We start from the raw sequence: 13,502 nt of genomic DNA, 5'->3' as shown, positions 1-13,502 counted from the left end.
TATCCCCAGCACCTCCACTTCCCTCTGCCTCCCTCCTCCCGCCTCCCAGTCCGCCCCCACATCCTAATTGGATGGTTCCACAAACCTTTGCTGGTGTAATCACTGGCATCTCTGTGCTCGCTCCTTTTCCACCTTGAGCAGTAGCAGGTGAGGGAATTTGGCTAGCGACCCTCCTAGGCCTTGTTTTATTCAGATTACCCACTGTTTTCAGCCCCAGACCCGGCCTTTGCTCTTTATTGTCCCTGCCACCTCCACTTCCCTCTCCCTCCCTCCTCCCACCTTCCAGCCCACCCCCTGATCCTGATTGGCCAGGTTGATACTCAAAACTCACCTTCTCAGGGCAGCCTTCTGCCCATGCATCCCCTGTGGCTAACGGCCTCAAGGAAAAGGGCGGCTCCTACATTTGCGGCTCCAAACTATGTCTGCAGGTGTCAGCAGGGGAAGCCAGTGGCCAGCCGTCAACCAGCCACTACTGCCAAGGTAGATGTGTGTAGAGTAGGGAAAGAGAAATCACTCTACCCTGGAAGCCCTACCACGTTCCAAACTATCCTAGCACTGTAAATGTTAGCCTGCGTTGCACCTTAGGGAGCTGTTCAGATATACCTGAACCTCATCTGTCCATGCTACAATAATTCACATCTAGATAGTGCCCACTGATATTGTACTGTAAATTATTTGTGCTGCACACTTAGAAAATTGTGCTTGTTGCATTGATTCTCACCTAGAAAGTGCCCACTGAGATAGTGCTCTTGGCTTATTTGCCTGCCTTGCACTCTTAGAAATGTTTCCTGTTAGCTTGATTCACATCTAGAAGGTGTCCCGCGGGATAGTTTTGATTTATCTGTGCCACACACAGAGAAAACTGTTCATGTTGCATTGATTCACATCTAGAAGGTGCCCACTGAGATTGCACTGTAATTTATTTGTGCCTCACTCTTAGAAAATTGTGCTTGTTGCATTGATTCACATCTACAAGGTGCACACTGTTATAGTGCTGTTGTCTTATTTGCGTGGCCCGCACACTTAGGAATTGTTCCTACTATCTTGATTCACATCTAGAAAGTGCCCACTGTGATTGTACTGTAATTTATTTGTGCCGCACACTTCGAAAACTGTTCTTGTTGCATTAATTCACACCCAGAAAGTGCCCACTAAAATAAGACTGTCATTATTTTGCCCATCCAGCAGTCTTAGAATATGTTCCTGTTAGCTTGACTCTCATCTAGAAGGTTACCCCTGAAATACTGCTTTGATTTATCTGTGCCGCACACATAGAAAACTGTTCTTGTTGCATTGGTTCACATCGAGATAGTGCCCACTGAGATTGTACTATACATTATCTGTGCCACACACTTAGAAAATTGTGCTTGTTGCATTGATTCTCATCTAGAACCCACTGAGATAGTAGTGTTGACTCATTTGCATGCCCGCACTCTTAGAAATTGTTCCTGTTAGCTTGATTCACATCTAGAAGGGGCCCTGTGAGATAGTGCTTTGATTTTTCTGTGCTACACACATAGAAAACTGTGCCTCTTGCATAGATTCACAACTACAAGGTGCACACTGTGATGGTGCTGTTGTCTTATTTGCTTGGCCCGCACACTTAGAGATTGTTCCTAGTAGCTTGATTCACATCTAGAAAGTGCCCTCTGTGATTGTACTGTCTTTTATTTGTGCCGCACACTTTGAAAGCTGTTCTTGTTGCATTCATTCACATCCACAAAGTGCCCACTGAGATAAGGCTGTAATTATTTTGCCCGTCCCGTACTCTTAGAAATTATTCCTGTTAGCTTGACTCTCATCTAGAAGGTGCCCCCTGAGATAGTGCTTTGATGTATCTGTGCCGCCCACTTAGAAAACTGTTCCTTTTGCATTGATTCCCATCTAGAAAGTGCCCACTGAGATTGTACTGAAATCCATCTGTGCCGCACACTTAGAAAACTTCCTGTTGCATTGATTCACATCCAGAAAGTGCCCACTGAGATATGATTGTGATTTATTTGTGCCGCACACTTAGACAACTGTTCCTGTTGCATTGTTGCATTGATTCACATCTAGAAGGTACCCACTGAGATAGAACTGCAATTTATTTCGCCTGTCCCGCACACAATTGTTACTGTTAGCTTGATTTGCATCTAGACAAAGCCCACTAAAACAGTACTGTAGTTTATTAGTGTCGCACACTTAGAAATTGCTCTTCTAGCATTGATTCACATCTAGAAGGTGCCCACTGAGATTATACTGTAATTTATTTGTGCCTCACACTTAGAAAATTGTTCCCGTTAGCTGGATTTACATCTAGAAGGTGCCCACTGAGACAGTACTGTAATTATTTGCCTATCACACACACTTAGAAATTGTTCTTGTTAGCTTGATTCACATCTAGAAGTTGCCATCCAAAATATTTCTGTGATTCACTCACCTGCGCCGGTCTCACTTAGAAACTGTTCTTGCTGCAATGATGCACATACAGAAAGTGCACACTGTAATATTTCTGTGACTTAGGTGCCTTTGCTGCTCACTTAGAATTAATTCTTCTTACAACGGTTTACATCTAGAAAGTGCCCACCGTGGCTTAGAAATTGTTCTTGTTAGACTGACTCACAACAAGAATATTACATTGATTCTCACCTCGAAAGCACCCATTGAGATAGTACTGTGATCTACTTGCCACGCAGCTCACCTGGAATTGCTCTCCCTGGTCTGACTTACTTATAGAAGGTGCCCATCGAGATGGTCTGATAGCACAGCGAGTAGAGTGCACGCTTTGACATCTGTGCAGAGCCTGCTGACACAGGTTCGAATCCTGGCTGGGCCAAACATGGCCTTTCATCTTTCTGAGGTCGATAAATGAGCACCACACACTGTGGGTAAGAATAAGCAGCGCTCAGATACCTGAGGGTTCTGTTACCTGTGCCGGACTCCTAGAAATGATTCTTGTTAGATTAACTCACATCTAAAGTATACCACTGTGACAGTACTGTGATTTACCTGCCCGTGCAGCTCATTTAGAATTTGTCTTGCTACATTTATTCAAATCTAGAAAGTGCCTGCTGTGATTGTACTGTGACTTATCTGCCTGTCTCACACTCTTAGGAATTGTTCTTATTAAATTGTCACACATCTAGAAAGCTACATTGACTCACATCTTAAAGTACCCCCTGAAATAGCACTGTGACTCACTTGCCTACATTCCACAATTACAATTTCTCTTGCTGATTCGAAACAAAAATAGATAGTACCGTCAGAGTTAGTACTGTGATTTACTCGCCTATGTTTTTGGCTCCACTACTGCATCTAAACTTCCATCCTACTGTTATCCTCTTTTGGCCCTCTCCCACTACCCTAGAGCCCAAAATCCAGAATTAGGGTGTACATCTAGGGCCTCTACATCTACTATTCCAGCTCATCTTATACCCTCTCTAGCCCCCTCCTGAGCACAAACCACAACCCTCCCCCCTACATCATTACACCCGGATGCCACCCGCCCTCTCTCCTACCATCATCTCTCGTCCAACTCTAAGATCAGAGGAGCATTCTGGTGCTCAAAACACCTACCCCCCCAAGCACTCATTCCACATCCCACCCTAACACATTGAAATCCACACCCCCTCTGACATCTATTGAGAACACCCTGATATCCCCCTTCCATACTCTACACCCACTATCAAACTCCCAAGCCAGTGGAACCCTCTGGCGCCCCAAACAGAGCCATTCCACCTCCACTTCCTCACTTCCACACCATCCTTGTGCCCTCCGAGGAACTCCCCTCCTTCTCATCCAACCTCCCATGCCACCCTCTCTGTCCCCTTTAGCCCACTGGGGAACTCACCACTCCCTCAACCAACCTCTGATGCCGCCCTCTCCCTCCCCTTAACCCCTACTCGACCCCCACCAACAAACCCCCACTTCATATCCTTTCTCATCTCTAAAAGTAGCTTGTCTCACCCTTGCTAGAATGGTAGCCTCATATCCCTCCCCCTCTGTTCCCCCCACCCTCTCTCACACTCCTATTGCACCAAAACCCAAAAAATGCAGAAAACATGACTGGTCCTCTCCCTCATCCCTCCACTCATCTCCACTTCTGCTTCAGCCCAACATTCCAGCCTCTCCCTCCCCTACCCCCTCACATTCCCCTCTCCCAGCTTCCTCCCCCTCTCTCTTGACTTCTCACCCTTTACACCTAATCTCCTATCGCCCTTCAGACTCATTCCAAAATGAACTCACCTAAAACCCCACATCTATGGTACATATCTTTTCCACCTCCCTCCCAACCCCCTTGACCCGCCTCTTGTCTCTCACATACCTTCCTCCACCCGCCTACTCTTCCCTCCCTCCATCGACGTAACCCTCTCACCCAACACTCAAAGTTCACTAGCCCCCAGACCCTTGCATACCCGACCTCAACTCGTCACATCCACCTCAAATGTTCCTACCACACCCACCACCCCACCGGGCACTCATGTCCGCCAACCTCCCACTACGATGAGCATCACAAAATCCTCCTCCCCTCACAAAGTCACATGCATCCTTTTTAATGCCCGCTCTGTAGCAATAAACAGACACAGCATCTTTGATCTCCAATCCTCTGACAAACCCAACATAATTTTTATCACAGATACCTAGTTCACCGACAACTTTACCCCATTAGCCCAATTTACTTCCCCCCTGCCCACACGCTCATCGCCCACAATAGACCCTCCAGATGTGGCAGAATGGCAGTCCTCTTCAATTCTCTCTTCTCCATCTCACTCATCGAATTCTAGACATGCATTGCCTGCTGTGAATTCCTTCTAGTAAAACTCTTGCTACCACTGACTTTCATCCACAGCTTCCTACTCATCTACAGACCCCCTCAATACAACAGACATTTCACCAACAATCTCTGTGACTCAATAGCTACCATTCAAGTAAATCATCTGTCTCTCATACTCCTGGGTGACTTCAATATCTGGTTTGATATCCCCAACAACCCCATGACTCATCCGCTGGTTGACAGTCTTGATGCGCTCAACCTCTTCCATCATACCACTGGTCCAACCCATTCAGGTGGGCACACCCTTCATGCAATTTTGAGCTACCATGACATGGTTTATATATCCCCTCCCAAACCACTCATCTGGACTGACCACTATGCCACCCCTTTCTCTAGCCACACACCTGCCTCTCCTCCTACAGCCCCCCCCCGGCCCTCACCCGTGATGTCAAATACTGGAACAAAGTCAGGATCCTTCCCGACCTAAACGAAGCCCTGTTTCTTCAACCCTTTGAAACGCTGCCCCCTATTAGACCCTTAACCATCGCTTCCTTCAACTCCTGGCTTAAAGACTCACAAATTCTTCTCACCCCTTCGCCCTCCGCATCCACACGCAAAGGACCATTACCCAAATGGTTCACTCCCCACCTGAGGAATGCCAAAAAACAAAATAAATCTCTTGAACACAAATGGCGAGCATCTAAACCCGATCTAAGCAGATCCATGTACTACACATCTGAAATCTGAAAGGCCAAAAAAGCTTATTACAATAAACAAATTCTCAACTGTGGCAACCGCAGCAAAGAACTCCACATGATCATATCAGAATTTGTGAAACCAACTTGTACCTCTAACCAATTCACTGCCTCACAATCACTCTTCGACTCCCTATCCCTACACAGCTACAACACTGCTGCTGGCAGGAAGGCAACCCTTAACACCAAACTGTCCTTCCTCTCCCCCTTCCCATCACCGACCCCTCCTAATCCCATTGGCCTGACGGCCATTTTCCCTGCGTTCGACTCTTTTAGACCTATCTCCAGAGATGAGTTCCTAGACCTACTATCAGCCAGCAAGCCCTCTGGATCGCCGCTCGACCCCTGTCGCGCTTCTGCCCTAAAGGAAATATTCTCGTTTACCAGTGCAGGAGAACTTGCAAGAGCCATTCTAAATGACTCCCTCACCTCTGGCATCTTCCCTGATGCCTTCAAAATAGTGCATGTGAAGTCACATCTAAAAAAGGCATCCCTCAAACCCCTTGCACCCAAGAATTATAGATCGATCTCTAACACCAGACTCCTCGTGAAAATCATTGACCGGACAGCATACTCCCAGCTCAACTCCTTTGAAGAAACCAACTGTCTTCTCGACCCCGCACAATCAGGCTTCAGACTGTGACATGGTACAGAAACCACTCTGATCTCGATCTGGGATGATTTCAAGGTCATTGCAGACTCTGAAGGCTGTGCAGCACTGATTCTCCTCGATCTCTTGGTAGCCTTTGATACGGTTAACCACTCAATTCTCCTTGACCACTTTCACTCCCTAGATATCTGTGGCACTGCTCTCAAATGGATTGCCTCCTTCCTCAGCAACAGGAAACAAATAACCCTCCTCTCCCCTTTCGTCTCAACTGCTCGCTCGGTGAACATTGGAGTACCCCAAGGCGCATGCCTTATTGCTCTCCTGTTCAACCTCTATATGACCATCCTGCCAGGAATCATCCGCACACACAATATCTCCTGTTACAACTATGCTAACGATACCCAAATTATCCTAAGAATCCCCAAGTCAGGCACCAACCCCTATCCTGACCTTGAAGCCTGTCTACACAATATGGACCGTTGGATGACAATAAACCACCTCCTTATGAACCCTGATTAAACTGAAATCATGGTGTGCAGCAATACTTCCTTCTGCCACATCTGCTCTTATGGCGGCAGCCCTCGGCTCTCCACCCCGCCACTGATATAGTTGAAAACCTAGGCTGCACTATGGACTCAGGCCTAACCCTTTCCCGTCAGATCAACAACGTGTCAAAATGCTGTCACTACCACCTCAATCTTCTGAGACGCATTTTTCCCTACCTCTCCTACGGGAACAGACTTGCTGAAGTTATGTCTATTGTGATGGCGAGACTGGACTATGCCAACTCCCAATACCTAGGAGCACCTGCATACCAACTCATCAAACTCCAAAGAGCCCAAAATGCTGCCGCAAATCTACTCCTCACCCTGGGTCATAGAGACCACATCATGCCAGCCCTCCAAACCCTCCACTGGCTCCCAGTCGGACGAAGGGCCAGCTTCAAGACCCTATGCATCACCCACCATACAGTGCACAAGACCGGGCCAATGTACCCACAAGGAAAGATAAAACCCTACCTCCCATCTCGCACACTAATATCAAGCACTGCCCTCCTGCTAGTGATTCCTACCTCTAACTCTGTCAGGATCGGAGAAGTTGCTTTTTCCACCTTGGCCCCAACTCTGTGGAACTCACTCGCCTCACAAGTTCGACACACTCAAGACTATCGGATCTTCCGCATAGCTCTAAAAATGTGTCTCTTTCCGTAATGCCGACCATGACCATCCGAGATGACTGAGCCTTGCAATCCGATGACAACTACTCAATGAGATCCCGAGCAATGACGCCACTCTCATTAAGTCGCTATTAAGCAAACACATCCTTGAAATCCGGAATTAGCTAACTCCTTAGATCATACCTCCACCCAAACACTCACAATGCCTACTCTCTACTGTACACCAACACACAATTTGAGTGCAGCTACACCCCTCTAGCTGCTCACATGCAAACATTACCCCATGAACACCTCATCACTCTAATGAAAATCAGCTACATCCCACGACAAACTGGCCTAGCTGCACACATTAGCGCCCTACACAGGCCTAACGCAGCCAGAGCGCAGTCTTGGTGCCCACCCGCCAGACTGCACACATCCAACAATATCACCACACCTAATGCTAGGATGCAGCTACCATCAGGCAATTGCATCAGCTGCACACATAACTGATGCACCCAAGCACCCTATGACACTTACTCAACTGACCTGAACTAGTGGTCCCCAAGGGCGTTCAACCAACCAGCGCTTTGAGGTCATGCCAATGATATATAGAGCGCTATTTAAATGCCAAATAACAATAACAATAAATTACAAATGCAGATTCCTGTAAATCCGCAAAATAGTCTTCTTCCCCCAAATATTCTCACTAAGCATCAATTTACGAGGAGCACATCACCCGAAAGAGAGTAACCCCAAAGTGGGCACCCATTGTTTTGACAGCCCACAGCGGCCATTGGTGCAGGTGCAGCTACGTGCTATATTGCGACCAGAACTGAATTAAGTCTTCCATGAAAAAGGTGATAATTATTCTCACGAACTGTTAGATAGTGCTGTGTTAAAACCCATGTGGTTTTAAAAGTCGTAATGTAGAGTGCGTGCACTGTGTACCCATTGAGAGAGTTTTCCACGTGAAGGTCATCATCTCGCACTATGAAGTGCTCTGGAATGGAATCTCTGCGGTTGTGTTTGGAATGACAGCAGACAGCCAGGAGGGAGCAATGACAGGCGCCATCTTCTCTTTTCCTGTTCCGTGGAGGTTTTCCAAGGATTAGGGATGACCGTGGAACAATCCTAAAGTTAATTAGCTGCTGAATACTTGGTTGCCTGGGGCCCAAATCAGTGATGCATTAGCACCTGTAATTCTCCTCCTGCGTATTTACAGAATACATTGTCCAGAAAGAGGGGGTGGGGCCACCATCTCCGAAATCACGTTCCGAGCTTCACCACCTCAACTTCGTGTTCTTGTCCCTCATAGGGGAGAATTGCAAATGAGGCAATTCGTTGATTAAATGAACACATTCTGTTTTAAGTATAATTCCCCTTTTCCCTCTGCATATGATATGCGTCCCCAGGAGCAGATGCAAGGCACTGAGCTGTGCGTAATGCTGGGAGACAAACTGCACAAACCGACCCTTAAATCTGCTTTAGCCTATTTTCGGTGCATACAAAAAGCGTTCCTTTTAACTGCAGGGCACACATTTGATTAAACGTATAATAATCCGCGTTTCTTCGAACAGCCGTGTCCTAAAGTGCGCATTCACTGCAAGTATTAACGAGGCGAGAATTTCACCTTTCCAGCGAGAATGTATTAAACACAAATGAGGAAATGAGAGGGACTTACGTGAGCGCTTCAGAATAATTATAATGAGTTGAGACGCCCAGAAACCTCTGGGCACCATCCATCACATTAGCCGGGTCAATCCTCAGCTGTTGCCCGTCGATAATTAGCAACTGCAAAGAGGTAGAAGACACAAAAAAGAATGAAACAATGTCCAGCGCGACGTGTAGAACAATTGTCACATTTGCCACCAGTGAGTTTGTGGATGCGGTATGCTGTACAGCGTGACACTATTTGGCGAGAGCATTTTAATCTGCATCATGCAATCGTCTCACTACGAATTTGCATTCCTGTACACAATCTGGAACGGTCTTATTTTTAGTATTCAGGCTACTGTCACTACTTAGTGAATTCATGCTTATGCCCGCTTGATCTCAGGCTATCTTTGCAATGTTTGCTGACATTTCAGACTCGATCGCAGCAACTTTCCCCCTCAACTTTTCACTTTCAGTTTTGGCTTTAGAGGCCCCTCGATGGGATATAACGTATGAAATAGAACACTCTATAACAGAGTGGAACTCTTTCATGGTGTTTGAGGAGGGATACAGTTAATTCGTTAGTCGAGCCTATGTTACGCCACTTACCTGTCACATTATATCGATGTGTTACTATTTGTGCGATAGCTAGGGTTACAGATGAATTAACTCGATAAATGGGCCAGCTACGAGTTAGATTGGAACTGTTTTTTGAGGGCAGGAGGTTAGGTAAACATTGGGCCTCTTTATGAGACCGGCGGTATCCCGGCTGCCGCCAGGATAATTTTTTTCCAGCGCCCGCGAATGGCCAATGAATGGGTCATTACGGCCCTGCCAGACCCAGTAATTGCCCAATCAGGGGCGCCGGAATAAAATGCTCCCCACTCCCATTTGAGCCCAATAGGGCTCAAATGGGAATGGGGAGGTCAGATACAAATCTGACATGTTCTGCTCATGGGTGCCGGTACGCCCGCCAGGTCAGACCTGGCAGGCAGGAAGGCACCCGCAAGCAGAACTCGTAGATTACCAGCCCGGTAACAATGGTACCGGCAAGTTTACCAGTACCATTGTTACCAGACTGGCAAACTTATAATGAGGCCCATTATCTGTATAGGAAGAGTGTTTTGTCGGTGGAGGGCAGGTACACCTCACTTGCATTTTGTAGGTTTAGGAGAAAGCCAAAACACTGAGGAACCTACGTGCATTTCTTAAGGCCAAAGAAATCAGAACCGGCTCTGCATTTTGTAAGTGGAGGAGTCGAAACACTGAGAACTCCATGTGCATTTATTAGGCGTAAGGGAAGACTAAGCACTGAGAAACTTATATGATTTCACCAGGCATAGGAAAAAGCCAAATATATGAATTATTTATTGAGAATTACCTATTAGCATATTTTGTGTTTTCTTTGAAATATGATGCTGACAAGTGATGATCATTTAAATGTTCATATTGGAAAATATTCCATTAAAAAAAAAATAGTCACTCAAACTGTTTCTGTATAAATTGATGTTTCTGAGCATTGTGAATGTAAAGCATTAGTGAGATAATAGCAACCAGTTTGTGTTTATTTTCTGTAGACAAGCTGGCTTTTTGTTTGGAATATTGTGGGTGACTTGCCTAGCATTCAAAATTAGAGGGCCATATTTCATTTTGATTTATTATTTTAAAGAAACAAAATATTTAGATTAAAAACAGCCTGTTTCTTGTCCCAAAGTGCTGGGGTGGGACTGCTGTGTTCGGGGATGTTAGTTCTGGGGTTGTTTCTCTGTAAAACACATCTTAACAACTGAGATACATTCAATAGATTAAAGTAAGTGCATGCTTTCCATGGAATTCACCAAGAGATTGTCATCCAGCTCACACCGAACTGATAGAAGTCAAAGAGATCCCACAGCATATGCTTACATTTCTAATTGCTCCACCACCAACAGGAGCCTGATCTACTAGTCATGGTAAAGTTGCACTGCTAGACGATGGTGCCACAGGGTCAGGCTGTGCTGGGCCAGACATGGGAGTTTCCGTGAGATGGTTGGGCTGGCCCAGTGTCAGGTGGGATGGAGGTAAGTTGGATTGATGAACTGAGTGTCATGTGGTGTGTACTGCTTGAACACGTTATTTAAGAATCTCTACATTGTGTTAGCCTAATGAGTTCTCATCTGGCAAAAGTTGCATATTACAATGCCTACCTCCCCCTGATGGTTACATCCTCTGCCAATCTGACGTAGTCCCGCACTCATCCCCATATGTCCCAGTGACATATGGGTGGAGTTGTTCTCTGATCTGACTTCACCTGTTGAAGAAATCCTGAGTCCATCTTTCCCATTTCACATGTGCGAAAAGCTGCAGTTGCAACAGTCTCTGACACAGAGATTGAGGAGGTGTCCAGCTCCTCATCTTCTCCCCTGACACTCCCTCCAATAAAAGGACAGGTTGCCTATGGTCCAAATGTGAAAAACAATCCCAAGGTGTCCAATGCTCCTAAGGTGTGAATGTGCAGAAAACAAAACAAGCCACTAAGATAAAAAAAAAGGGATTTTTGCAAAACCCAAACAATGGGAACGTTTTCTCAAAAAACACTAACAGAAGGGAATATGACTACGGGCACACCAAAGGAAGACATCTTGGATTCACACGCAAAGTTTTCTCTACAAACAGGAGAACTGAAAGTTGTTAGGAAACCTTTATTTAAGGGAGTCAGGGTGAAACATGACAATTAGAAAGGAGGACAAAATAACACACACACACAAGAGGCTAAAATAGGGTTAAAAAAATAGCAAAGCACCATAAACAACTTCCAAAGTCCTCCAAATCATTCCAAAACTCACATACACTTTCCAAAAGTACTCTGAAAGTCCACCACAATAGCAACCATGTGGTAATGCCCTTTCCACTTATAGAAACACACATGAATAACATTGATTGACTACACCACAGCAACTCAACCTCTACCAATTGTCTGAATCTTGAGGGGGTCAACATGTTTGGACTGTCACATTTTAATGACTGCTTTACACTCAATCAGCCAAACAAAATGTGGGGGCCTAATTATGACAATCTTTCTGTTAATCATACTGGTTTTTGTCCCGGTCTCTGAAACATTCCTGATGCCAGGACTTCCAAAAGTAAGATCCTCTGCTTATCTTGAAACATAGCTGGCCTTACGGGCAAATGTGAGGAACATAATTGGATGTCATGTGTCAAGATACATGACATTTTAGCTTCTCAAGAATATTGGTTACCAGAATCTTTTCTCACAGAAGCCTATATTATGTTTTAAATGAAGGCTTTGGACAATCCAAAAGGCTGTCCTTCAGGATGCTTGTGTATGTGTTTGTCGGTAGGCCTAGCATGACTATTCACTGAAATAGTGGTTGACAGTACGCATATGCACAGCATCGAGGGTAATCCTGCAGGCCTTCCGGATATACTGATTATCAATGTACACAACATTTAAAGAAAGCAAGGGTTCATTGAATCTCTCAGCAAAAATGTTTTAGACCAATTGGTTGACTTGTTGAGTAGCATAGAAGACAGTATACAATTCAATTTAGGAAAGACACTTTACGTTTTGGTTCTCTAGGATGTTAATGTGAAATTGACCCACCCGAAGATGAATGGTAGGACTTTTTGTTAGCTGAAGAATTGCGGGGTGTTCCTAGCATGAGAATAGAAAGGCACATAATTGGTAAGGTAGACAACAAACCTACCGATGTACTCTGTATTTGTGGCCTTTGTACTTTGAATGGAGAGTCCAGCTGCTCCCACATTTGTTGCAAGATCCACGGTTACACTGATTGATTGCATTTCCATTAGGTTGGAGTTCTGGCATAGATTAGCTAACTTTCAAGTCATTAATACAATTGGAAGTGACCATATTCTCTGATATCGCTTTTAAACTTTGATAATATTCTAAACCACATTCTTTTAGGCACTTCACGAATTTGGGTTGACCCACTTGAAATTAGGTCCTCTGTGAAGAGCATCTGATGGCACAATAAGATTATTCAGGCTTCCATCACTCTAATTGAAAATATTTTAACCACCTCTTCCAAAAGTACAGATATCTTTAGAGCTAATGTCGGTAACTAGTGGTTTTGGTGGCCCATATTCAAGAGTTTCTAATTTCTGCAAAACAATCTCCAGGTCAAAACAATCCTTAATAAAAGAAATTGGTTTTACCTGGACTGCTTTATGACTAAAAGTAAATTACTCAAGGCCTTAAAGCACACTGCCAATAACACCACTCTTATTGTAATAAACAAGGGAAGAACTTTAAAGTATGATTTCACAAAGGAAATGTGAATGTAATAGAAATCAACTATTTTGCACAATGCAGCAATATCTTGTGATCACATAATATTTTGGAGGGTGATGGCATATAAACAAGGAGATTCTCATTCTCTCCATACTAGTGTCAATGCTATCCAGTGGTTAGAACCCTTTGCTCCCTTTTATGCTGCCCCTGCTCCATTTTTACTTTCTCTTGAGCAAGTAGCGACTATTGATCATGGGAGAGAAAGCTAAAAACCAGATTTCACTCTCCAAGAACCGACCTCAGCAATTTCAAAA

The 13,502-nt window shown here is 45.0% G+C and overlaps 1 protein-coding gene across 3 annotated transcripts in view; it reads right to left on the bottom strand.

Annotated features, from left to right (window-relative positions):
* NDST4 (N-deacetylase and N-sulfotransferase 4) overlaps positions 1-13,502 on the bottom strand; it is a 2,547,020-nt gene that overhangs the window by 197,581 nt on the left and 2,335,937 nt on the right. For all 3 annotated transcript variants that reach the window (XM_069631065.1, XM_069631066.1, XM_069631067.1), the window contains one exon: positions 8,962-9,071. In XM_069631065.1, coding sequence (XP_069487166.1) covers positions 8,962-9,071 — 110 coding nt within the window. The remainder of the gene's footprint in view (positions 1-8,961; positions 9,072-13,502) is intronic.

This window comes from Ambystoma mexicanum, chromosome 6q, assembly GCF_040938575.1.
Source record: "Ambystoma mexicanum isolate Mex_15411 chromosome 6q, UKY_AmexF1_1, whole genome shotgun sequence".
Classification (NCBI taxonomy): domain Eukaryota; kingdom Metazoa; phylum Chordata; class Amphibia; order Caudata; family Ambystomatidae; genus Ambystoma; species Ambystoma mexicanum.
The sequence above is the reverse complement of the archived record's forward strand: the minus strand, read 5'-3'. Positions and strand labels throughout refer to the sequence as shown.